We start from the raw sequence: 27,496 nt of genomic DNA, 5'->3' as shown, positions 1-27,496 counted from the left end.
TCTGGGACCAGGAAGGTTGCCATGGAGGCAGTTCAGATATGGTTGCATTTGGGGTTTGTTTTAAAGATAGAGCTAACCAGATTTGCTCACTGATTGGACATGCTGTGTGAGCATAAAGTCGCAGAAGGCCCAAAGGCTTTGCTCTGAGGGCACAGAGGATGTATTTGCCGTCTTGTGAAATAGGGAAGATTGTGGGTGGAACAGATTTGTGAGAGAAGACGAGGAGTTCATTTTTGATACAAGCGGTGAAAAATTTGATTCAGCACCCTAAAGAAATACCATTTACAATACAATAAAACTGTGAAATAGTTGGAAACATCCCAAATATCCATCAACAGAGGAAAGGATAAGCAAAATATTGTATATGGAGGTAGTGCAATAGTATTCATCCCTTAAAAAATAAATGAAATTGGGGTACACCCTAGAACATGGATGAATCTTTTATTTATTTATTTATTTATTTATTTGCTTACTTACTTACTTACTTATTTATTTATTTATTTATTTATTTATTTATTTTTTTTTCAATAAACATGTAGATTTATTTTAAATCAGTTTGGTACATGATACAGATTGGTTTTGCAGTTTTTAATGAACTGAAATAGAAATTTCTAAATACAGCAGTGTCTGCCTGTGCAACGAAGGTCTGTAAGGTAAAATAAGGTGTTTTGATAGAACTACAACCACATGAACATATCAGGAGAAAAATCTGAAAAGGTTTCTTAATATACCTTCTGGATTAAAAAAAAAATCATTAATGGCTCAAGATACCAAAGGAAGGTGAGGGGGGGAGGCTGTGAGTTCTGTTGTAAGAGCTCTTCTTGCAGAATCTAACTGGTTTCATATTATGGTTTTGTTGCCAGAGCAGTATTCAAAATTACAGAAAACGAGAGGCTTCATCAGCTACTTTTCACAGAAATTGCTGTATGTGTTGACATTAACGTGTGACAAGGTATTCACATCTAGGTAAATGATATTTGTACCACTGTAGCTAAATTTTGCCACTTTGGGAGAAAGGAAATTCTGTATATTTTAAAATGAATCTTGGATCTTACAGCACTCACTAAAAACTAACAACCATGGCACCATAATAAAAATTTTTGTGAGGTTCCTAGAACTAATCTCAGAATATTACTAATGAAAACACAAGAATGTGAGGTAAACCCACCTTTTTCCCAAAAACCTTTGAAGCCAGAGATTTTAAACAATTAAGGCACTTGAAAACATTTGGTGTATGTACAAATGTGCAAGTGAAACAAACTTAAACTGTACCAGCAAGTAACAAAGAAACAGTAAATCTTCATTTTAAGAACCTTGAATATAATCATATCTAAATGCAAGGAATTTGGGTTTATGAAATGGACCAAAGCAACCTGTCATTTCCTACTACAAAATATTGAAAACCAAGTGCTAAACTCAGCCCCTATAGGCTAAAAAAGCTAAAAAAAGAAAAAAAAAAAAAACCCTTTAATGACCTAGAAAAGCAAAGCTTTTATAAAACTAATGTAAACCTCTGAACTAATCCAATATGTCAAAAGCAGGGGAGCAGCATCCTCTAAAACTGAAAAAACTAGTGCTTCCTAAGAAAACTAAAAAAACCTAAAGTATGCATGCTTATTATACTATAGGAACTGAAACTAATAAGAAGGATGGGAGAGAAAGAGAAAAAAAAAAAAAGAGAAAGCACAATCTGTCAATCCAGGGCATTCATTGTTAAAAATCTACAGTGATCCAAATCAACTAACATTCCTTAGATTTTCTGAAATTATACTGGTCACATTTCTGGTCTCAAAACTTAAAATGATTGTCTCATTAAAGAATTAATAAATGACCCTAAAACAACTTATTTCCTTCTTGCCTCAAAAAAAGTTACTTTTCAAGGAAGCTTGGTGAAAATTCTCTCAAGGTACAACAGTGTTAGGATACTGCCTAAAGTACCAAGGAAAATAGAAATCAGTCAACTTTATTTTTATACTTTTTAACAGCCTAAGAAAAATGTTGGGAAGTTCACTATATGAAGGCTTTCAACTTTGTAGAACATCCTTTAGCTTAACTTGCTTAGGTCTGAAATAAAATAGTAAAATTTCAATTAAATACTAACAGTACGGTATCTAAAAGCAGGTCTACTACAGCTCGTCAACAGTTACATCATCAAACCAACCTTCACCTTTCCTCCTGTGAAAGAATAAATCACAAACATCTGAGGTCACAGTCTACCTTTCCGTCTGTCTTTTTAAGGCACTGTTCTTTATTTTCTGTGATTTAAGGTGCTTTACAAGTATGAACGATAACCTGCTATTCTTTAATGGTCTGTATCCTTTCCACTCGTTTAACTCTGGAATGTAATTCCCTGTGTGGCATCTTATTTCTAATGTAGAAAAAATAACTGTTATCAAGCACAAAATTTTACTCTAAGGATACAGTTTACTCTAAGGATACTAAATGTATAGATTTATTCCACTTTTGAAAGGACAGCCAAAAGTCCACCCGATTGATGCTCATTTGGCACATTCTTCTCAATTCTGGTCACTAAACTACATCCTGAGATAGGATGAAAGTAATGCAGCTTTTAGGCTTTAAAAGGACTAAATTTAAACTGCCAAAAGAGTCATGAGGTTGTCTGCGTAGGACAATGTTTTCCATCACTTACAGAGTTACATTTGGTATGTCAAGAAGAGAGAACATAATCCCACAGCAGCAGCCATTTAAAATAAAAAAGAAGACAGCCACAAGGATTCATGCAGAATATTTTAAATATTCCTGTTGAGCAAAATGACTTAAGTGATTTTTCCTCAAGGACGATGCTCCAAAGTATCCTATATGCATCCTTTGAAAATATAAAGATCCTGGAATAGCGTCTTCCATGTGGGACATCTTGAAAGATAATATTTTGGTTTCAGTGAGTCACACACCAGTCCTTGTTAATTTAATGGGTCTGTTTACAGAGTGTGGTAGTTTCGTTCTTTCGATTTGCAGAATTTATAGAGAAAGAAGATTACAGCCTGCACACCCAAGATGAGGACAATTCCTCCAATGAAACTGGCTGCATCGAAGGTAGACTTCCGCCCAGGTTGTGAAGTTGGACTTAAAGTAATATTAGTTGTACCTGATGTAGTAGCTGTGGTGGTAGCTGTAGAAGAGGAAGGCTGAGTTGTGGTTTTAGCTGTAGAATTGGTTGGCATCATAGTGGGCTCCGGTGCAGAACAGAGCTGTGTGCTATTCACCACCTGGCAATCACTAACTGTTGTATTATGTGAACAGTAGCTTTTCTCTTTACATTCTATCCAAGAGCAGGCAGTGGCATCAACGCTAGTGTTCACACAGGAAACACAGCTGTTGCGGTTGTCACAGGGATCTGGTGCCGGAGTGGTGGCCGGCGCGGCGGTCGTCACCCGCGTCGTGGCTGCGTCGGTGGTCGCCTGAGTCGTGGTGGTAGTCCCGTTCGGGTCCGAGCTGAAGCTCTGAGCCGCGGTCAGCGCACAGAGCGCGGCCAGGCAGGCGGCGGCCCAGCACAGCTGGCGGGAGAGCCCCGACATCGCGGCCTGCGCTCCGGCGTTCCGGCGACTGCTGCGGCGCCCTCCGCTCCGCGCGTCCTGTCCCCTGCGGCCCTTACTTATTTATTTAATTTATGATAGTCACACAGAGAGAGAGAGAGAGAGAGAGAGGCAGAGACACAGGCAGAGGGAGAAGCAGGCTCCATGCACCGGGAACCCGACGTGGGATTCGATCCCAGGTCTCCAGGATCCCGCCCTGGGCCAAAGGCAGGCGCCAAACCGCTGCGCCACCCAGGGATCCCCGAACATGAATGAACCTTGAAAATGGCATGCTAAGCAAAAGCCAAACACAAAAAGGACAATTACTGCATGATTTTACTTATACAAGGTGCCTAGGGTAGGCAAATACAGACGCGGAAGGCAGACAGTGGTACCCAGCGGCCAGTGGGAATAGGGAGCATCAATAAGTTGATACAGAATTTCCGTTTGGGATGATGAACAAATTCTGGGAGAGGATCGTGGGGACGTTTGTGCCACAATGTGAACAACGTCCTTAATGCGTCATGCGTCGTACACTTACAGACAGCGGTTGAAATGGTAAATTTTATATTATGTACCACAACTAAAATATAAAGTTCTATTTCTAAAAAGAAATATGAAATACTAAAGGATAAATGTAACCAGAGAACTATGCGAGATCTTTATACCGCAAACTGTCAAGTGCTGCTGAGAGAACCGAGAGAAGGCGTCGGTAAGCGGGGAGGTACATGACATTCATGGTCAGAACGTGCTGTTAAGGTGCCGGTTCTCCTGAGATGGATTTGCCATTTGGTTCGGTACAAGCCCAGTTGTCACACCAGCCAGTTTTTGGTAGAAATTGACAAGCAGGTTGTAAGACCTGTGTGATAACGTAAAGGACGTGGCACAAACAAAACAGTTTTGAAAAAGAACCATGTTGGAGGCCTTCCACGATGTCCTACCTCGTTTCGTTACTTATTGTAAAGCCCCAACACCAAGCCTCGGTGGTGTTCACGTTGCAGATCGACCGTGGAACAGAACAGGGTCCAGAAATAATAGATCCATATTTGGTCAGTAGATTTTTGACCAAGGCACCAAGGTACCAAGGCAAGGCAGCGAAGGCAAGGGTCACGTTTTCAACAAAAGGGGCTGAAACAATCAGCATCTGTGTGCAAGACCCCGAGAACCACGGGACTGAGGAAGCCTAGGACGGCTGCCGAGCAGCGATAGCTGCACATTCAGCTCAGCAGGTGCAGGGGTGGAATAGACCGAGACCTGGGGTTTTGGGGGGTTGTGGTCTTCCTGAGTACAGGGCAGTTAAAAGCACAAGGAGGGAGGTGAGGATGCACCCAAAGGAAGGGTAAGGAATTTAAGCTAGGTAAGGAAGGAAGGGAAGACAGCTGGGAAGGAAGTGCGGGTGGTCATAGGCCGTGGGGCCACTGGATCCCAGGTGCTAACAGGAGGAGCCGGGAGTAGAAGCGGGGTGGGGGTGTGTGTGCAGTGATTGAAACTACTGGGTCTAGGGTGTGAGCAAAGGAATGCGTGACTAAGGTGTGGGGAAGCACTGGATCCTTGCAGCCGAGTTCAAGGGCTTGAGGGGACAAGTGCCAGAGCCTCGTTTACGTGCATGTGAACATTCCCACACTGTGAGACAAGAATAGTAGTTGGGGAAGATGTCAGTGAGCCAGGAGCGAAAACCCTCAAGAAATGAAGAGTCCTCTTGGGAGTTGTTGGTGTGTGTTGGCAACAGTGAAGGATGAGGGATGGTGCGGCCTGATGAGGACGCAAGAGTCAGCCTCTAGGGAGGGGGCGAGCGGTCAGGAGGAGGTAATGAGCGGCGAGGAGGACCCCTGCGCACCGCCAGGCCCCACGGAGCAAGTGCTGAGGGGGACCCGCTCCTGCCCTGGAGAGAGGGCGGCCTGTGGAGCGGAGCCCGGCCTCCGTCGGGGAAGGCGATGCGCAGGTTAGGGAAGACGTTCAGGGGCAGGGTGTCCAGCTGCTGGTCTGAGGGCCCAGGGCAAGGGTTTCAGGAAGTGGGGGACCTGGGGATGGGGTCCGGCTGGACTGTGCGCGGTCACACAGGGGTGAGCAGGTGGGAGAGGGGCCCGACGACCCGGGGCGGCTTGTCTCGTGGTGAAGACCCGAACAGGGGGCCTAGGCCCGGGGCGCTCCAGTAGGCCGCGGAGGCAGGGGGGGCTGGGGGTGAGGGCTCCCCGGGCCTGGCCGCCAGAGACAACAGAAGGGATTTTCCTGGACTCCAGGGTGCGTGACACGTGTCGTCTGGAAATTGTCTGTGACTCTGAGGAGATAACTATCTGAGATCAAGGCCATTCGAGAGAAACCAGGAAAAACTTCTTTCTGGCAGCATGTCCTTAACGGGGAATCCGTCCGCTGGCTGAGATGGCAGTCGAAATACTTATGAAGACCCTAGAATGAATTTTCATTTGCCGGTTCTAAACCAAGTCGTCTGTCTTTCGCTGAAGATGGAGGCTTTAGTCCCTAGGAAGCTGTAGAGCCAAGTGCTTTCAGAGCCTGCGCTCCGGACTCGGGCAGTGGACGCTCGCCTCCAGGCTGCGCTGGTCATTACTTAACCGGATCTTAGTTTCCTCTCCTGTGAAATGTAGATAATAAGAGGGCCTGCTTCGTGGGGTGATCATGAGGGCCAGGTGGGGTAGTCCCCTGAGGACACTCAGCACGCTTCCCGGCACCCAGTCCACTTTCAGCATTTGTGACTGCTGTGATAGTGGTTAGTTCAGCAACTTACAGTGTGAACACACCCAGTATTTATACTCTCCTCTGTGGCTTGTTGAGCACATTTCAGCAGAGCTTTCTTTTTTAAGAGCTGTCGAGAGGCACCGAGGTGGCTCAGGGGTTGAGCGTCTGCCTTTGGCTCAGGGGGTGATCCCAGGGTCCTGGGATCAAGTCCCACATCAGGCTCCCCACAGGGAGCCTGCTTCTCCCTCTGCCCGTGTCTCTGCCTCTCTCTCTTTGTGTCTTGTGAGTTAATAAATAAAATCTTAAAAAAAAAAAAAGCTGCCAGTAACTAGCTACATACCTATAGTATAGTGTTTCCCAAACTTTTAAAATCCACGTTTTCTATGATACTATATACCTGTTCCTTCCCCTTTCCCTATCTGCCAGAAGTTGGTATCTTCCCCCCAGTGGAGAATCCTTATCATATAGGATCCTTATGGTGGCATCATAGAACAATATGGAGATATCCTCCCCGCCCCCCCCCCCCGCCCCGCACCAACCCCATACAAGATTGGTGGAGGTGGGAAGGAATGATGTCACTTACAGTGGTGAAGGGGTAGGTAATGGGCACACTCATCTCTTGGTGTCAGTTGGCAGCAGTGAGGGATTATGGATGATGCAGTCGAATGACATAGCATTCAGCTTCTAGGGAGGAGGCGAGGAGGGCTGTCTGGAAGTGGTAATGAGCGAGGAGGGCCCCCTACTTACCTCCAGGCCCTGATGGAAAAAGGGCTGCAAGAGACCTGCTAGCTGCCATTGAGAGAGAGGCCTGCAGAGGAGAGCCGGGCAGGGTTCAGAGAAGTGTAGACTTCCAGTGGAAGTCTAAAATGGCAGGCATGACCTTCCAGAGGGCGGTTTGGGAGATTCATAGAGGTCTGGAAATGAAATGTCATTTGACCCATCAACCCTCACTTTTGAGAATTTGTTCTAAGGGAATAATTGGAAAAAATGCACAGGCGAATGTATCCAGAGTTGTGTATGGCCATGAAAAATGGGAAACAGTGAGCATGTGCTATTTTTATAATAATAATAAAAGAAAGCGGAGCCGACCAATTGCATGGAATCTTACTTTTAGCATGGAGACAGGGAAAATATCTTTATAATTGGCCTCTTCTGTACACCTCGGCAATTCACCTCCTGTTTTGTTTTGAATCATGCAAAGTGCTTTGAAGTTTCCTTATATGTTTTTTGATATTTTCTGCTTCACCTCTCCCACAGTATTGTTGATGACCCAGAATTTTAATCTCCTTGTTTATCTTTCTTTTTCCCTCCAATTTCTTTGCTGTCATGAGGCTCTGCATACATATGGTATAAAGTAAACATGAATTCTACTTAAGAGTTTCTCCAGGCCTTAGTTGATAGCTGGAGAAACACTACAGACATTTTAAGTTAAGTGTAATTTGCATTTATCTGGGCACTTGGCACCTTCTTTGTAGTATTCTTTGGGAATACAAATAGAACATTTGTTTGTTAACCAATAAGGCTGTAGAACTCTGTGTTTCTGGCTTGCTCCAGATTTGGTAATTATAAGGGGAAGAAATCTGTATTTGCTCTGTAGGTGAAAATGTATAAAGAACTTCTAACTCACTACTTGGGTGGTATTCGAAATACGGCTTTTCCTTTATCATTGTGGATTTTTTTCCTGTTTTAGCAAACTCATAAAGGATCTGGAATGTTTACCCACAGCCGTTTGTCAGGATGAGTTAGGAAGAAATTGTCCTTTTTAAGAACTGTATATAAACAGAGAAAAACATTTCACACCTGTTTATCTTAGCAGGGCCTGCAGAAAGGGGTGGGGGGAGGTAGATCCTCCATTAACTCTTCCACCCAGAGAGCAATTAAGAAAAGAGGCAGAGTGTCCTGCGACCATGTCAGCTTTGGATAAGAGCACCCAGAGCCAGACAGGGACCCACCATTTGTGTCTACACACAAAAACCTTTCCGAAATTTCTTATTTCTCTCTTTGAGTCCATCTTTCAGCTCATCTAGCTGAATTATCTATCTATGTTTATAAGATATTTCTATAATACATTTTCAGAAATACACTTTTTGCTTTAAGATTTTATTTATTTGAGAAAGAGCATGAGCACAAGCGGTAGGGGAGGGGCAAAGGCAGAGAGAGAAGCAGCCTCTGCGCTGAGCAGGGAGCCAATGTGGGGCTCAATCCCAGGACCCTGGGATCATGACCTGAGCCAAAGGCAGATGCTTAACCGACTGAGCCACCCAGTTTTGGTCCCCAATTGATATAGCAAATATCTTTCTCATCCTAGTATTTTAGGAAATCTTGTTGGAGGTGTGGTGTGATCTATGTGTTTCCTCTAAAGGAATGTTTGATGATCCTCTTTTAAGATATTATTAATTCAGGGGCACCTGGGTGGCTTAGTGGTTGAGCGTCTGCCTTCAGCTCAGGGCGTGATCTCTGGGTCCTGAGATGGAGTCCTGCATTGGACTCCCCACAGGGAGCCTGCTTCTCCCTCTGCCTATATCTCTGCCTCTCTCTATGTCTCTCATGAATAAATAAATAAAATCTTTAAAAAAAGATATTATTAATTCAATTCTGTAATAAGTAAGATATAATAAGTTAATACCTTTTTAACTTTAAGAAAAAACCCAGAGTCTTTTTTAATACAACTTCTAAATCAAAATAAGTGATGTCCTCTTTGACTAAATCAGTTCATAAGCTATATAAGAAAATTAGTCTATTTTTCCATTTGCTACCATGTCTCATCCCTGAATCTCTCTCCATATAACCACTTGAACCACTTCATCTTGCAGATGTTCCCACTGTACTGGGCTTCAGTGCCTGCCTCAGTTAACATCTCTGTGCTGTCTTTGACCATCATCCTGAGTCAATTTGGTACCCACCCTACGGCCCTCTGAGCCCGACTGCAGACTTCTATCACCACCACTTCTTTGTCCTGCAGCCACTTAGGGGTAAACCCCTCAGCATCTCACAGCTTCTCACAGCTTAGAACTGCTACTTCACCTTGAAAAGAACAAGCCTGAGCTTCCCTTCTCTGCCCATAATTTATCTTATCCAGTCTTCCAACATTTCTGCTTTTCTTTACCCTTATCATGACATCTGGCCCGGGTTCTTCAAACTCAGCACTCCCCTTTTTAAATATCTTTTTAAAATTGAAGTAGAGTCAACATACAGTATTACATTAGTTTCAGGTCCTCAGCATGGTCATTCAACTGTTATGTATGTTCCAAAATGCTCGCCACAGTAAGTGTAGTCACCATCTGTCACCATACAAAGTTTCTACCGTATTATTGCCTAGATTCCCCCGTTTGGATTCACTTGCCTCCACGCCTGCAGGTTTCCCACCACGTACTTATTTCAGTGCTTACCTCTTAATCCTGTTAAATCCCCCTCTCCTCATCTCCTTGACCTTCTACTCTTTGAAGACAAAGGCAGTGGCTTAGTGCATCTGTGCATCACCTTGAACAGTGTGAATTTCTTTTCTTAATGCACAGGTGAATGTTAACATATGTGTTCACAGATTGAGTTTCAGTAACTTTTGGCTGTGTCAGAATTTAATAAACCTACCATCAGAGGACAAATATTTACGCCACCAAGGACCCTAACTAACAGAACTGCAAGGTCTGTACTTTGAGGGCTGCACACTCTAGAATCTACACACAGTAACCTGTGGGAGTGAAGTTGGCCTGGCATCACACAGTGGGAGGCATCACACAGCCTCTGCGCTGTGTAGCTAGCTGTGTGCCAGTCCTCCCGGGTTGTCATTCAGAACGTGGTCCAAATTGGTAGCTCATGGGGGTGTCTGTCCTGCAGATATGTCCCACAGTAGTCTAATGTTTAAAAATTCATGGTCAACATTTAAAAGTTTGATGATTTTAGATAAAAATCCGGATTCCTAACTTCCTTTAAAGCAAACTGGATCTGTGTTGTTGAGTGGTGACACTGGTGACTTCATTGGTCATTTGGAAGCATCAGGTCTTTGGGTTTTTTTTTAAGATTTATTTATTTATTAGCATGTGCATTTCAAGGGAGGGGCGGAGGGAGAGAATCTTAAGCAGACTCCCCGCTGACCACGGAGCCCAACACGGGGCTCGATCTCATAATCCTAAGATCACAACCTGAGCTGAAACCAGGAGTCAGACTCAACTGACTGAGCCACCAGGCACCCTGGAACTATCAGTTCTAAAGGATTAGTGAAGTTCGGTTCTATAATTTTATAATTAAGTCTCCTATAATAAGATGCAATTTTCATTAGCGTTTAACAATGCAATCAATAAAATAAAAATAAAAGAATTGGCCTTTTAAAAATATTTATCTATGAAGTATATCTGAAAGACTAGGGAGCGTTAAGCTGAGTCCCTTAAGAATGCCCCAAAGAGTTTCTTTTATGAAGTAGGAATATGTTCTTGTAAACTTCTAAACTTCCTCATTATTTTTTTTCCTAATAAAACATACTGAAATTTATTCTTGGAATTCATGGTAGCACAAAAAGTGTAAGTGCCACTACAAAAAATGCAACGTGTAAAAAACAAAAGCTGGAATGTGCGTTTAAGCAAGCAGCAGCTTTTTGAGAACTGCAAATACCATGTCCACATTTGCTGAATTATTTCTGATTTGATAACAGTATATTCTTTACCTTTGTTCATTTTCCCGAACTACAGTCATGGCAATTATTTTTAATAATAAGTAAAGTGTTAATGCAATGATTCTTTTGTTCCAGTCCTTGAGTGGCAATAAAGGAATGAGACAAAAACCAAGACCAGTGATAAGAAAAGATCGTTGTCTCTTTTCCGTTTTCTTCTTCCACATGAAGCTCTCTCTTCTGTCCTCCATTGTTATCTCTGTGAGGAAAGCTACTCCAAAAAAAATCTTTCTTTGAAAATTCTAGAATGATCAGATTGTTTATATTCATTCCTCTTGTTTTACTTTTATTGCTTCTATGACAGCGAAAGAAAAAATAACGTTTTCTATATAGTAGAATATTAAATTAGCAGACATTTCTATTCCGTTGAAAGGCTTCTCCCACCCACAGCTCTTTTTAGGAGTTTTTTTTCAAAAATATAAGGAATGTTGAATGCATTGGCATATTTAATTTTTGGTTAATTGAAGAGTTTTTTTAATGATGAAGTTTGTAACAATAAAAAGATAAGATTTTATATGAATTGGCTTTACATGAAATTATTTACATGAAATTTACTTGAATTATTTACATGAAAGTAATACCAAGGCACTCACACACATCATCTATTTTGCTATTTATTTTCTTAATAAAATTTCACTGCTTAGATTGTAACCTAAATATTCCTTAATTGTACAGAAAAAATGATTAATACTTTCCAAGCTTATACAGTACAGAACAAATATTAGGATAGTATAGAGGATTGCTTATCTAGAAAATGTATCTGTATGAGGCAAACCGACATAAATCATTTTTGGCTACAGAAATTTTTATTAATCTCTTTTGGCACCTGATAATGAGACATTGTCCTCTTTCCCCCTAAGGTATATTAGAAAAACACCTTCTCTGTTTAGTTTGAGCAATATACCTGCCTTTAGTCAAGGTAAGGAGGGGGGACGGAATGGCAGGTGCTTGGGAGAGTGATAAATGGAGAGAGAAGTGACAAGAATACAGATCTAAGTCTATGGTATGTCAGGGGATTTGCCTCAGGGGATTTTCTGTTCTTTATACAATTTTAATCAGAAAATTTTGGACCTGAAAGCATATTATCTGAGGCCAGCTATTTTTGCTCCATTTTACAAATGGAAAGATCTAGCCACGTAGCACACCTTAAGATTAATTATGTCCTGTTTCTTTTCCCTTTGTAATGCCATTTTCCTTGAAGTCAGAATATTTCTTAGTTTATCGTCCTGTTTACATTTAAGGGGATAATAGCCTTTCTTTAACTAGATGGGCCTGAAAGAATAAGATCTGAAGTTAGTAACGTAAATGAGTCTAGTTGGGGGAGCAAGAACTAACCACAGAGTTCTATGGCCCTCTTAATTTTTCGGAATTACTTCCAGATTCTTGTCCCTGCGTGATGGGTTTATGGTGGTAGAGCAATTTAGACAAGCAGCAAGTAAAAAATGTAACCTATAAAGTACTTCATGTGTTGGTTACTTGGGTTGCCTGAGCATCTCAGTTTGATCCTTGTGGCCGTGAACACTCAGGAGCCACAGGCATACGTATAGATGCACAAGCACACCCACACACTTTCCCCCTAAGCTTTTTACAAGACTCTGTTCTGCATGCAGTGATTTTGGAGTGTAAAGTATGAAACAGAGAATATATTCGAGAAAGAGACTTACTGGATTCTTTGAAGGTGAGAGAGTCCTTAATGGCAGGGCTTGTTTTAGACGTTGGTAGTAATTATGCCACTTCACCCTCATTGTTTGCATCTGCATCATCATGGCATATTAGACTTGATTTTAAACTATCTTCTTTCATTCAAGAAATTACAACTTCTGGGGCGCCTGGGTGGCTCAGTCATCTAGGCGTCTGCCTTCAGCTCAGGTCATGATCTCAGGGTCCTGGGAACGAGCCCCTCATTGGGTTCCCTGCTCAGTGGAGAGTCTGCTTCTCCCTCTGCCCCAGCCCCCACTCATGCTCTCTTTCTCTCTGTCTCTCAAATACATAAAATCTTTTTAAAAATGTACAACTTCCTGTCATTCACATAAAATATTATCAAAATGATGGTTTGTTTAAAGTAGTTGTAAGTAAGTTTTGAAAGTGTGCAGTTTGTACAGTTAGTAAATCCAGTCCAGGGGTATATCAGTTCTCCCCAATATGGGAGATGCTTCAGTACAAAAGAGTAGATTATATCAGCGAGGATCCAGTCAAGATGTAGAAACCACAATTTAAACAGTGAAAATTTAATATTAAAATTACTAACTAAAAAAATAAAATTATTAACTAGCAAAAGGTCAACTACTGTTAACTCTTAACAGTCTCTAAAGAATATAGGAATAGCAAATGTAGGGGGCGACCAGCACCTCTAGAGCTGAGGGAGAACAGACTCAGGGAAGGCCCCGCAAGGCTGAAGGGTAGACCTCCCTGGAGAGGATCCGGCTGTAGCCTACTGGATGTTGGAGGGCTTTGCCATGTGTCACAGGCTGGAGCTGGCTGACAAATAGCCATCTGCTGGGATTCTCGTGAAGTTCTCAGGGATGCCATAGGCCAGTGCTGATGTGTAGGAGGCCACCTGGTGGGGTGTGGTAGGCTGACGCTGGTCCGCAAGAATCCTCCCTTGGGGGTGCAAATAAAACACTTGAGGGTGAGGAACATTGGATCTCGTGCATGCTGCTGGCTACCACGGCCACTGGAGAAAAAATCCCACAGGAATCAGGAAGAGAAGTCTCCTCCTCTGCTGTGCCTTGCAGTGTCCCTCCAGTGCCCTTTACTGACAGCCTGACATTGTGCCAGCTGGCAAAGAAAAAAACGCTTGTAGGGTTGTCTAGCTCCTATATCACAAGGCAGAACAAAAAAACAGTAGCTACAGTGCTGAGAGGCAGCAAATTATTGACGGGGACAGTTCATGCCTTTGGCTACTTAGCGTCTATGGATGCCCTTCACACACATTTGAACTTCCATATCATAATGAAGCAACTCTGTGCTTTTACCAGGAAACATCAGCTGTCCTTTGTACGAATGAAGTTCTTACCATTTTCCCCAATGACACAATCCCAATAGTCATTGTATCCATTGCTGACTTTATTAATTTCTCTTCAAATTCCATCAGAGTCCCACTGAATATTCTGTTACCCAAAATCTAAATCATAAAATTAACTTCTAACAACTTGTACACAAATTATGGTGGAAATAGACGTTCTTCCAAAGAAGACCTACAACTAGCCAATAGGTATATGAGAAGATGCTCAACATCACTAATCATCAGGGAAATACAAATCAAAACCGTAGTGAGGTATCACCTTACACATGCTGGTATAGCTGTTATCAAAAAGTCAAAAGACAACAGGTGTTGGCAAGGCTGTGGATAAAGAGGAACCTTTATATACTGTTGGTGGGACTGTAAATTAGTATAGCCTTCATGGAAACCAGTATATGGGGTTCCTCAAAAAAATTAAAAATAGAGCCAGCATGTAATCCAGCAATCCCACCTCTGGGTATATATCCAAAGGAAATGAAATCACTATCTTGAAAAGAAATCTGTGCTTCCCTGTTCATTGTAGCATTATTCACAGTAGCTAAGATATGGAAACAACCTAAGAAGTGGAGTTGATGGATGAACGGATAAAGAAAATGTGGTACGTAAGGTACAACTTTCAGTTACGAGATAAATAAGGCCTGGAGACCTAATATACACCATGGTGACTATAATTGATGCCGGCGTGAAATTTACTAAGAGGTCCCATCACACACATGCAAAAGGCAAGTATGCGAGGTGACAGTTATGTGTTAATTAGCATGGCTGTGGTTATTTCACAGTGCCTGTGTATATCAGACCAGTATGCTGTGTATTTTATTTTATTTTATTTTATTTTATTTTATTTTATTTTATTTTATTTTATTTTGCTGTGTATTTTAAATATGTACCGTTTTTATTCGTCAGTCTCAGTAAAACTAGGAAAAAAATTAAAGGGAAGAAAAAGAAGAAATAGTTGATGTACCCAAATAAGTGTACATTTTTAGATATGGATATGCAGATATCAAACAAAGGGGAAAATACACCAAGCTGCTATCATCCTTATTTACAGTCCTCATTTCTGTAATTAGTCATGATCTCCGGCTTCCTCCTTCTGCTCATTTTCTATTTCATTTTCCCCGCAGCTAAAACCTCAGCTGGCCGGGAGTCTTTACCTGCTGGGATGACCTGAATTTCATTCCTGAAGGTTCCGAGTCCTCAGTAGCCCTGCTTATTATTGGTTGCCATAGTGTTTCATTAAGTTTTATTCTTGGGCATAGAAGTACTGGGAGTCATGGCATAGAATCTCCTGGGTTTCAGACATAGACTTCCTTGCACCCACTGTTTGGCAACAACCCAACTTTCCTTCGGTAATTGGGATCCATCACTTTGGTCAGTAGAGGAACCTCTTTTTTTGTTTGTTGGCTCAGTGGCATAAAAAGGCTAAAATAGCCAAGTGGCGGTATCATATTTCAATTCACTGGAATCATTATTGTGTCCCCTGGTAGAAAACTTCCATCACTGGGGACTAAGACCTCCAAACCAGCAGAGCTCAAAGTTGTTGGGATAATAATAATAATAATCTGCAAATAGATTATTAGATACAGTAGTGAGGGGAACCATTCCCACTTTTTTTTAAAGATTTAATTATTTGAGAGAGAGAGTGTACACCTGTGCTTGTGTGTATGCAAGTGGGATGGGGGAGGGGCAGAAGGAGAGGGAGAGAGAGAATCTCCGGCAGACTCCCCACTGAGCATGAATCCCAACTCTGGGCTCCGTTTCACGACCTTGAGACCATGATCTGAGCCAAAACCAAGAGTTGGACGCTTAACCTACTGAACCCCCCTCCAGACACCTCTCTGTCCCCCCCCTTTTTTTTTTAAGATTTTATTTATTTGCTCATGAGGGACACAGAGAGAGAGGAGAAACATAGGCAGAGGGAGAAGCAGGCTCCCCGTGGGGAGCCCAATGCAGGACTTGATCCTAGGACCCCAGGATCACAACCTGAGCCAAAGGCAGATGCTCAACCACTGAGCCACCCAGGCGCCTCTCTCTTGCCCTTTTTTGATTCCCAGATCCAGTGGCCTCTGTTCAAAGCATAAGCTATAAGCTTCATCATGTAAGTCAGAAGTGCTTTTAGGATGTGTCTCCCAGCCTGATGATATAACAGAGACCTCCTAAGCCATTCCACCTTTTGGTTAGGCTGGCTTCTGAATGAATGGGTATGTGGTGAGACCAGTTCATCCCAGGGGTTCGAGCCCATTGCTGCACTTCTGTGTGCTCTGGAATGGTTTCTTCCTCGGAAGCCGTGCAGCGTGGAATGCTGTAATGGTGAAGAAGGCGTGCCATGGGTAACTGATGGAGATGCTGTCAGTTACAAGCATTACTGCTGCTCACCTTTGAGGAGGGGAAAGTCCATGTTGTTGGGCCCACATACAGTCTCCATCACTGTCACCATGGCCACTTGAGCCAGCATTGTGGGGGCCAAGAAAGAGTCTGATACCTACAGAGAGGATGATTTTGTTCATCTGATTATCGAGCATCTCCTCTGCGGTAGATACCCGATGATGAGCTTGCTTATGGGACTGTCTGTGCCCGATCTGAGAGGTCCATCCACATGTTTGTTTCCCAAAATTCTTATCAGTCTTGCCATCTTGTTCTTTTCAAGTCCCTGATCATCTAGCCAAACCATATGTGATCATCCATGGATTAGTGTAAATCCACACTTCTGGACAGCTCTCATTCCAGATAGAGTGGGTCACTAAATGTACTGCCCAAGTGCTGCCTCCTGGGAGGATTTTCCTGAGAAGTTGTTCTTCGGGGATTACCCCTGACTGGGGCTACAGACATCTAGTTTGTACCAATATAGTACACAGAACCATTTATAAATTGAGCTCAAGTGGTTTCTTTCTCAGTCAACTGGTAGGGAACTTAGCATCAATTCAGAGCGATGTTTAGTCATCCCTGAAACCACTAGGTATTTCCTTTTCCCCAATGTACTTTCCATCTAGTAAATGGCAGCAGGTACCTTTGATGTGCTCTTAGAGGAAGACTTTCTAGACCTGTAGCAGAACTGCAGGTTTTCCTCAAGGAAACCTGGCACGTCATCAAAGGGCCCAGGATCTATAAGACCAGGCCAGGCCTAGAGACTGGGTATGAAGCTGTGACTCTCTCTGGTGTTACTTAGTGGCCACCAGATCTAGAATTTCTTCAGTTTTATAGATCACGTAATATTCAGTAGGCTCCACGCTGATTTCATTCTTAGAGACGCCAAGATAAATTATCTACCACTGGAGATTTCTGTGGGCAAAAAAAGCATTTTGAGTATCAGTAATGTCCCTGTTGCCTTTTATGATAAATGCACCAGCCTTGTCTTTGGCATTAAGTGCTGCTACTTGGCCTCCGCCGCTCCTGTAATCCCTTCATCCCCAAGGAATTCTAGAAGTCTTTCTCAGTAGTAGCATCTCCTGTGATCATACCTGGTCTACAAATGAGAATGGCCACAGAGTTTTTTGGAGATGCCGTATTCCTTTCTAATGTATTTTTAGATGTCTTTGTGAAGGGAGAGTCTCTGGTCCTTCTTGGGAGATGTTGGTGGGGTAGGTGGGTGGATGTGCAGTTTGCACAGGATAAATCCACTCCAACTTTGTTTTCTTGCTAAGCCTTAGATTCCTCCCTCCGTGCCATGCCGGGAAAGTTCTGGCATCTCAGACTTATTACATGTAGGCTGCCATTGGGCTCAAGTTTCAGTGAACCAAGTAAGCTCTTAAGACACTCCTGGCTTCATAAGCCAGGAGCTAATACATTAATCTGGAATCTCTAGGAAATCCATCCATATCCATGAGATCAGTGTGATCTGTTTATTCCCATCATCCTCCAACACCTTTTGATGTTTACTCCCCTACATATTCCCTGAGTTTTTCCAATACATATAAATCAAAATCTTGCAGGTTTTTTGGCTGTAAATTACTCCCTTCTGGGGGTAGTATACTATGTACCTGATCCTCTGGAGCATGTTAAGATTTGAGGGTGGCACTTGACGGGATGAGCACTGGGTGTTATTCTGTATGTTGGCAAATTGAACACCAATAAAAAATAAATTTATTAAAAAAAAAAGATTTGAGAACGATGAGTGGTTATGGCAGGTCTTGAGGACAACAAGCATACCTTTGCAAAGTGGCCACTCCACGTGAGGCTATCCAGCAAAAGTGTTCCAGCAAGAGAAAGCTAGTCTCTTGAGACACAGGAGGACAAACTATTTCCATAGGTAAGGGAGCCTCAGGATGACTTTTAGGTTTGAAATTGTTAGTTCTGTCTTGCATCCATGCAGAGGTACCCCTTTCCAGGTGTCAGGTCCCATTCTTCCCCAGTCAGTACGCTAATTTTCATACAAGGAACTTGGTGAGGTTGTAAATTCAACTGATGTTGTCATTCAGCAACGCACAAGATCAATTTTGTTTTTGATTTCTGGAAACCCCAGCCCTGTGGCTATAGGTAAAAAAGATTCTTTTAGATCTGCCATGGAAGCTTTGAGATTCTTAGACTATGACTTGGCCTGGGGCTTAAGGGACCTAAACTTGTCATTTTCTTTGGTAAATATGTCCTTGCTCTCAAAAGAATCCGTCCCTCCCTACAATCCTTCTCTTCACCGTTACTGCCATAACGGTCGAGGACAGCAGACACTTTGACCTTCCGGCCTTGCTTCAGTTGGAACTTCCATGCACTTAATCACAGGTGATAGCATGATTGATTTTGATGCCACTTTAGGCTGTGGGTTATTAATAGCCCATTTCCCATCGACAGGAAACTGAGCCCTGCATTCCAGCCCAAGATCATGACCACACCCTAACATCCTACTTTTTGGGGGTCTGTAGCCTGGGTCCACACCCACTACCAATTCTGTATTAGGAAAATTAATACCATCATTAACTATTAAAAGGTGGCCAACTGCTAAGTGGGGTGAGAGAGACTCAGGAATATGGGAATAACAAATGCTCCGGCTCCCTGGAGGTGAGGGAGGATAGCCAGGGATGGAACAGGCTTGGCGAGTGCCCACCCCCCAGGCTGTGATCCCGACTCATTGGGGAGGCTGTGGCTGTGAACGGGTGACAGCAGCGTTTACTGTGGCTCCCTGGGCCAAAGCTGGGCCACAAGCCTGCCGGGGTGCTGGGTTAAGTTTGTTGTAGTGCCATCGGTTCCAGTTTTTCCACAAGCAGCCACCCTCTGGTTACCTGTGGGCCAGAGCTGGTGGACACAGAGCCACCTACCAGGGTGCCAGCGGCCAGAGTCGGCAAGCGGGGAGCTGCCCGTCACGGTGCCAGAGCTCGTTCTCAAGAATCCAGCTGCCAGGGTGCTGGGGGCGGGGCTTGCTGGTGGCTGAGCACCCCTGGGTCTCCCGCACACCGCCGTCAGCCGTGCCGTAAGAGTGCGAAAAGCTGGGGAGCAGAAAAGAGAAGCCCCTTCCCCTGATCGGCCTTGCAGTGACCCTCCAGGGCCTGTACTAACCGAGCCTAAAAGTACACCCACTGACTGAGGGGAAACGTTTATGGGGTCCAGCTCAAGCATTACAAAGGAGGGCAAAATGTAGGTGCAGAACTGAGAGGCAGATAATTCATACTTGGCGCGTGTTTATATATAAAGTACTTGGGCATTTTGAGAAGAAACGGATGTATTGTTTTTTTCTTCCTACATTAAAAATCAACTGCCCAGTCATTTGTTTATCTTGTGGAAGATGTGCGTGTTTCATTTACCTTTAAATAGATCCTTGTAGAATCTCCTGCATCTTACCACCTAAAAGAAAGCAGCCTCTCAGTGTAATAAGTTCTCATCCATGTATTTCAGTCTCAAGTCACTAATATCCCCACACGGTCTGGGACTATAACTAAAGAATGTATATTGTCTGTGGCTTTTTAGCTGGGTGGGAGCTCTCATCACAGCAAAACAAAGATCTCAGATTATCTTGATAGAAGCCTCAGTTACTCGTGCTTTTCTGCCTAGAATCCTCTGCCTCATAGTTTGAAAATAGAAAGCAAAATCAGATTTCAGATATAGAAATAGAACCTTATGGTATTGAATGTACTAGCGTGTCAGACCAAAACACTAAAAATACCAGTATGCTGGAGAAGAGAAGAGAAGATGCATTTCATTCCAGAGAGTTTTCTCAAAAGGTTTTCTCTTCCTTTAATTTTCTAAATTGAGGGATGTATGCTTTCACTTCAGTTTTACAGTGCATTATACAGTTCAGTGTGCATTATGCAGTACAGTGTACATTATAAGTGAGCCGAAAATTATACCACTAGCATGATTAAAAACAAATGCCTTGAAACAATATAATTAAATTTCTTTATGGAACTTTAATACGTTTAATCCAAAGAATGAGACATCGTCTCTAAATATGTATGTTCTAAAAGGGCTTTTTTGTGTGATGTTTTTACCCGTGGCACTTCCGTAAGATTTATATAAATTAGAGTATAGAGTCTTGAATTTCATGCTGTATAGCAGGGGAAAGAATGAGTGACATAGGACAGGAAAGAGATAATGCTATGGTATTCCAGTGTGGTATGGAGGGGAGGGTGGTGCCCAAAGTAACAAAGCATGCTTCTTTACAAAGAGCACATTCATTTCCTATTTCTTTTGCCAATCCAAAAGGAGAGTGAGAACTCCAGTTGCAGAATGCTTTTGCATTTGCACTGTTTTGGACAGTGAGGCTTGCTTGGAAGAGCAGGATAAATATTCAGATAGGCAGTAACTCTGACATTAGCCACTACAAAACGAGTAGGAGTTTGTGTTTTCTGGATTTGGGAAAGTGAAATGGAGCCTGCAAGTGTTGTTCACTTACATGACAGCTATGTGGTTTTGAAAGGGACGTTTATTTTCTTGCGAAACCACAATCCTATCTGGGTTGGTTTTGTGGGTTTTTTTTTTGGGGGGGGGGGACAGCAAGAGGAAGTAGGGATTAACATTTTGACCACTCAGTAAACACCAGGATTTTGATCACAAAACAAATAAAACAAGGAGTAAGAAAGCAAATTTCCATGGCAGAGGATCACCTAGTGGTCATTTCCTTCTGATTACCTCAGTGAGCCTAAGAAAAAATGAAAAGGTGGATGTATGGACATACACTGATTATAAACTCCCATTTCTGCATTTCATTTCCTACTCATTTCCTACCTCATTTAAACATTCTGTTCATAGTTAAATAATTTAATAATTTACTACACTTTCACTCTTTCTTTTAAGACTTGTTTAGCTGTTCCAAATAGGGGAAAGAGAATACTTTTGTAAGTAGTTTGCTTAGAAGCAGAATTTTGCTCTTCTGAGGATGCCATTAAAAAGATGACCTTTAGAAATTAGCATCTTTCAAATTTAGGACCCCAGCTGAAAATAAGCATGTTGATATTTTTAAGAGTTTCTGATAGGGAAGAAAAATGATGAAAGTTGGTATGAATAGGAAAAAAGCTAAAATGTATATTTTAGTAAATAAACCAGACCCTCTTTCTTGGGCAGCTTTTTTAAAAATAGCCTAATTTCTAAACGAGATGAAGATGGGGAGGAAGGTTCTAGCCAGAAATATTTATATGATTTGGAATACAATGTTAATAAAATTTATCTTAAGTTAGGGCAAAAGAAGTAAGAGATGAACTTAGAAGCCCCATAATTTGCACATAACAACTAGTGATAATACTCAAAATCCTTTATTAAACTTTTTCCATATGCCAGCACTCTTTGTGCATAGGTAACAGCTTAGCGACTTAGGTATTGTTACCAATACACAGGTGAAGAAATGCAGAGAAGTGAACTTACTGCCCAAAGACACATAGTGTGTCTTGAACTTGAATCCAGACCGTCTTGGCTCCCATGTTCAACTGTACCTCTGTTAGCTGAAGCACGCTCCTGGAAGCCTTCCCACACCTGGTTATACGTTTCTTTTGGACTCCAATGAGAGATACAATGAGTTCATTTTGTGGCAAAAAAATTCAAGAAAATTATTGAAAGAACAATGGAAAGCTTTCCCTCTAACCCTAGTTTTGTCTCACATTCCTGCTTGAGGCCCTCCCTAGTATTTCTCATGGTACCCCTCTGCTTGTAAGCCCAAAAAGCAGTGTTGTGTGAGGCGGTGCATCTGCAGAAAGACACTGTGACAGAGCAGCAGGTGGAAAACATTATGGTTACACTGACTTTAATTGAAGTTTCCATACTGTTCTTTGCATTATTTTTCCCATAGTTATTTAGTGACTGTGTGAGAGCACAATTCTAAGATATTATTGAGCTGATTCTTTCCTAAATATGCAAAATAATAGATCACTTCCTGCCCAAATAGAATTTCCTTTAATTTGCATTACACTAGCACCTGCTTGTAATAATTTTAAAATGAAAAAATGTTTAATTGTTTTACAATAAAATATGATTCAAGGAACTAAAAAACATTCTTTAACTCAATTTTAGAAGTCTTTCTTTTTTTAAAGATTTTATTTATTTATTCATGAGAGACACAGAGAGAGGCAGAGACACAGGCAGAGGGAGAAGCAGGCCGCCTGCAAGGAGCCCCATGTGGGACTCAATTCCGAGTCCCAGGATCATGCCCTGAGCTGAAGGCAGAAGCTCAACTGCTGAGCCACCCAGGTGTCCCTCAATTTTAGAAGTCTTAAGCATTAAAAGCAATTATAGAACTATCTAATACTGTATCAATAATTAGTAACATTCCTCCAGTGTTTATTATGCTAAGCTCATAGGCACCTCATTTCATTTCATTCTGAGTACAAGCCTTTAAGATTGGTACTACCATGTCTCACCAAATCTAAGAAGCTTTTCATTTATTTATTTTTATTTTTTATTTTTTTTAAAGATTTTATTTATTCATGAGAAACACACAGAGAGAGAGGCAGAGACACAGGCAGAGAGAGGAGCAGGCTCCATGTAGGGAGCCTGATGTGGGACTCGATCCCGGGTCTCCAGGATCAGGCCCTGGGCCAAAGGTGGTGCTAAACCACTGAGCCAGCCACCTGGGCTGCCCAAAGCTTTTCATTTAAAGTGAGCCATTACTATATGCGCCACTACAAAAGAAGGAAGGCTGCTGTTGAAAGCTGTAAGGGGACACCCACTGAAATACAACCTTAAGGCTAGTGATACCTGGAGAAATAAGCGCATATCTTAGAATCCATGGAATACAACATTAGTGCCAGTTTTACATATGGTAAAACTGAGACACAGAGAAAGAAATGACTTGTCTCTGATCCCTAGGTGATTGGGTAGCAGACCTGGGATTGGAGCCCAGGTGTCTGATGATGGGTGTTATGTTCATAACCGTTACATCTGTGCTTTCCCAAATGGTTTCTTTAAGGAATTTGGGAGTATTTTGAAGTGAAACTTTATTGCATGATTTATCTATATTTGACTTATTAAAATTCATTTGAAATTGCTTTTTGAAAATTTATCCATAACCAGAAATTAGAGTCGAAACACGCTTTAAGTGGAGTCAAGAACTTAGGGCCAAACACACTAATGTAAAAAGTACATGAAAAGACATTTCACAAAGTAATAGACCATTCACTGTTGATAAAAACTAATGCAAATTCTCACTACTGTTCAGGACTGGGCAAATGGATACTCTCTCAAATTGTCGGTAGAAAATAAGTTGATATAATTTTAAAGTGCATCTTTGCATTATGTATCAACTGTGCATACTTTTTGAGTAGGCATTTCACAACTAAGAATATATTCAGACGTTATTGGTAAACAAATGCCTCTGATAAAAGTACAGTGATGTTTTTAGAGCCATGGAAAATTAGATATAAGTGAGATGTTCAGTAGCAGAGGACCAGGGAATAAGTTCTGGTATTCCCATGTAATGAAAATTAAGCTGGTAAGGAAAACAACAATCTGGATCCATATTTATTGACATGGAAAAATGTCCATAGTCTATCACTGTTTTTTTTTTCTAAGAAAGCATCTTTTTTTTTTTTTTTTTAAATGTTTATTTATTTATGATAGTCACAGAGAGAGAAAGAAAGAGAGGCAGAGACACAGGCAGAGGGAGAAGCAGGCTCCATGCACCAGAAGCCCGATGTGGGACTCGATCCCGGGTCTCCAGGATCGCGCCCTGGGCCAAAGGCAGGCGCCAAACCCCTGCGCCACCCAGGGATCCCGCTAAGAAAGCATCTTATGGACAATATATATTTGTTTAATGAAGAACTCTTTTTTTTTTTTTTAAGATTTATTTATCTTAGGAAGAAAGAGAGAGCAGGAGTGGGAGGAGGGGCAGAGGGAAAGGGAGGAACTCTTTTTTTTAGGGAGGGGGGAGGAACTCTTAAGCAGACTCCTTCCTCACTGAGCATGGAGCCTACATGGGGCTCGATCCTAGAACCCCGAGATCATGACCTGAGCCAAAATCAAGAGCTGGATGCCCAACTGATGAGCCAGCCAGGTGCCCCAGTGAAGAACTGTTTTGAGATGATATCCACTTAATTTCTGTTACTATTAAAAAAAAAAACAAAAAACAAAACCACCATACGAAAAGCACCATGAGACTAGTATTTCTATGCTGTCAAGGAGAAAGTAGCATTTATATTTTATCCTAGATTCCAGAGGGAGTCCCTTTACCACTCTACTTCGCTTCTCTGTAAAATGAGAGGGTTAAAAAACAGAATGGTGGGCAGCCTGGGTGGCTCAGCAGTTTAGCGTCGCCTTCAGCTCAGGGCGTGATCCTGGAGACCCGGGATCGAGTCCCACATCGGGCTCCCTGCATGGAGCCTGCTTCTCCCTCTGCCTGTGTCTCTGCCCCTTTCTCTCTCTCTCTCTCTCTCTCTCTCTCTCTGCATCTCTCATGAAGAAATAAATAAAAATCCTAAAAAAAATAGAATGGTAAAAATGATGAGCATCTTTCCAGTTCTGAAATTAAAATACACCTTCACTAAAGAGCAGAACTGCATATGACAGGAGAATGTGTTGCATCCCATCCAAACACATCCAGAGTGTGCTAGTTAGCTGTGGTGCCCAGCTAAGGTGTGATGGGGCCGATTCCTAGCTGAACATCTAGCTAGGAAAGTGCTCTGCATGGGGTGGGCTTTCCATTTCTGTCCTGGACTGTCTAGTAGATAAAATGAGATGAGCAGTGAGAGAGCGGGATAGTCAGGCTGATGATTGTCACCGGTACTGGCGTATCTGTTGTATCAGTGTAAAACAAAAACTTCAACTGTACCAGAATTCAGAGTTTGACAAGATTTTAGAATCTACCAAAATTCTGTTGAAATGTGGCAATGGCTAAAACAAGACTTGTCTCTCAGCACCTTTGAAAACAATGTGCATACAATTTTAGGGATATAATTACTTCACATGGTAGTGGCATTTGTGCAGAGTTTTTGTCTGCCTGGATAAAACCCTTAGCTGCGTCTTCTAACTTGGTGAAAATAGCAGAGCCAGCAGCAGTCCAAAGATCTTAAATCATCCTTGTGCATACGCTCATTTTGGTTTTCTGCTCCAGCTTTTACCTGCTAGAGGGGATAATGCACCATCTCCCGTGAATCCAGAGGCTATCCTATGCGCCTTATAGAATATAAAGGAGATTAAGTAACACACACACATATAAAGTTCCATGTATAGTAATTGACATTAGGTGCTCCATTAAACAACGAAATGCCACCTTGTACCAGGTCTTCAGGACATGTTGCCATGGATACCCAGTGTGATGGAGATGGGGAAAGAGTTGCTTAGGAATTCGACAGTTTCATTTTGAGGTGGATTGAAAACTAAAGCATCCAGAGAGGAGAACCATTAAAGCAGCCACAAATATAAATTGTTGTTTTCGAAATTATCAGTGAAAAGAAAAACGCGTTTCAAAATGAGTATCAATTAACAACTGTAACTGGGGCAGAATTTGTCATTTCAGCTAGGAAGTGATGCGGCATTTAGATGTTCTTAAGAGAAGATATTTTAATCACAGATAAATAAAACTCAAAAACTCAAGCGTAGAAGTACAGAAGGGTGGCAGTAGGACAGTAGGAGGCAAGTCCTCGGAGCATCTGTTCGGGTGCAGTCCGCATCGTGGACCCTCCGTGGCCTGGGGGCTTATTGCAAAGCAATCATTTGGGAAAGGAGCAAGTTTTCAGACCAAATACGACACTGTAGAAGCAGTGGTAAGGATGGCAGCTAACTGGCTTGATGATTTCACGTCCTCCCCTGTGGCTGAGAATAGTTTCCACCCTTATGATTCCGGTTCCTCCATCTCCGAGCCCTGATCTCACGCCCCTCCCCCGTGGCCTGTGGAATTCTCATCTCTAATCAGATGGATTCCAAAACAAAGTCCCTGGAATGGAAGGACGGAGCTTGTGAGGAAATGGGTGTTTGTCTAGCTGTATTCTCAGCCATGTAAATTGTGTTGACAAAGGAAAGATTTTTTTTTTTTTTTTTGAATCAGTCCTCCCTTCTCTCCATCTCTGCTTCTCTTAATTCAAGTCCTTATTATGTCTCCTTCCGGCATCTGGCTATTTTCTCCCTTTCTGATCAATCTGCCATATAGATACCAAATTAAAAAACAACAAAGAAAATGAAAAACAAGTCAGATCATGTCATTTCTGCAACAGAAACTTTTGATAGTTCTCCATTATCCATAAATTCTAACTCCATAATGTGACATTAGGCCCTCTAACAAAATTACAACTGCCTCTGGCTGCCTTCTCCTCCTCCTGCAGGCTGTGTATCAGCTTCATAAGAGGACAGAACGTTCTCCAAATGGGCAGTGCGCTTTCCTGCCTCCAGCGTTTCTACTGGCTCCCAGGCTGTGCGGAGCCTGATGTCCTTAAAATACCCGTCCTTAAGAGCTCTTCCGGCCCTCCTCCCCTCCCCGCAGCAGAGTTCAGTTTTCCCTCTGTGTTTTCATAGAACTCTCTTTACACCTCTGTGGGGCACTGGTCTTAGGCTGCTCTTGTAAGACGTTCTTTCCCCTTCCCTCCTCAGGATGTGGATGGAGTGGTTACAAGTAGGGTTGGCCTAGTGCAGTGGCTGGAAATACGGGCTCCAAAGTGGTCGTCCTGGGGTAGAGTCTCTCTTGGCTATTCCACTTACCAGCTTAGTGACCCAGGGCAAGTTCCTTAACCACCAGGTCTCACCTTCTTCCTTTGCCAGCTGGAGAGAACCTTGCTAGTTCTCATAGGCTTGTTAGAGGAATTAAAACAGAATGCACAGGAAGTATCTAGCACAGTGCCTAGCACATGGTAAGCATTAAACCAATCTTAGGTAAAGGCACTATGGATAACTTTTTGATCTTTTCCATTTCCCACCTCCCAGTAGAACTTTACATAGAGTAGACCCTCAAAAATATTTATTGATTAAAAACTGCTCTTTTCTATAGAGTCCTCAGTAAGTTTTTGGTACGTAGGTGATGGAGTTATGTAAAATTTAGGGAATATTGTTATTATTTTAAAGATATATTTATTTGAGAGACAGACAACAGGGGGAGGGGGAGATGGAAGAGGAAGACTCTGCTAAGTGCAGAGCCCTGCGCCGGCCCATCTCCCAACCCCGAGATCCTGACCTGAGCCAAAGAAATGAGGGCTCCAACGCTTAACCAGCTGAGCCACCCAGGCACCCCGGGAACATTATTTTTGAATGCTT

At 42.4% G+C, this 27,496-nt stretch overlaps 2 protein-coding genes across 11 annotated transcripts in view; one reads left to right on the top strand and one right to left on the bottom strand.

Moving 5' to 3' along the window:
* The window catches only part of MAP3K20 (mitogen-activated protein kinase kinase kinase 20), a 178,358-nt gene that overhangs the window by 26,430 nt on the left and 124,432 nt on the right, over positions 1-27,496 (top strand). The gene's annotated exons all lie outside the window — the stretch shown is intronic.
* LOC140624509 (sialomucin core protein 24-like) lies at positions 489-3,603 on the bottom strand. The gene has a single exon (XM_072811430.1). The coding sequence runs from the start codon at positions 3,534-3,536 to the stop codon at positions 2,940-2,942; it is 597 nt and encodes a 198-aa protein (XP_072667531.1). The 5' UTR covers positions 3,537-3,603; the 3' UTR covers positions 489-2,939.

This window comes from Canis lupus, chromosome 34 (genome assembly GCF_048164855.1).
Source record: "Canis lupus baileyi chromosome 34, mCanLup2.hap1, whole genome shotgun sequence".
Taxonomy (NCBI): Eukaryota; Metazoa; Chordata; class Mammalia; order Carnivora; family Canidae; genus Canis; species Canis lupus.
This window is presented reverse-complemented; position numbering and strand designations above follow the sequence as displayed.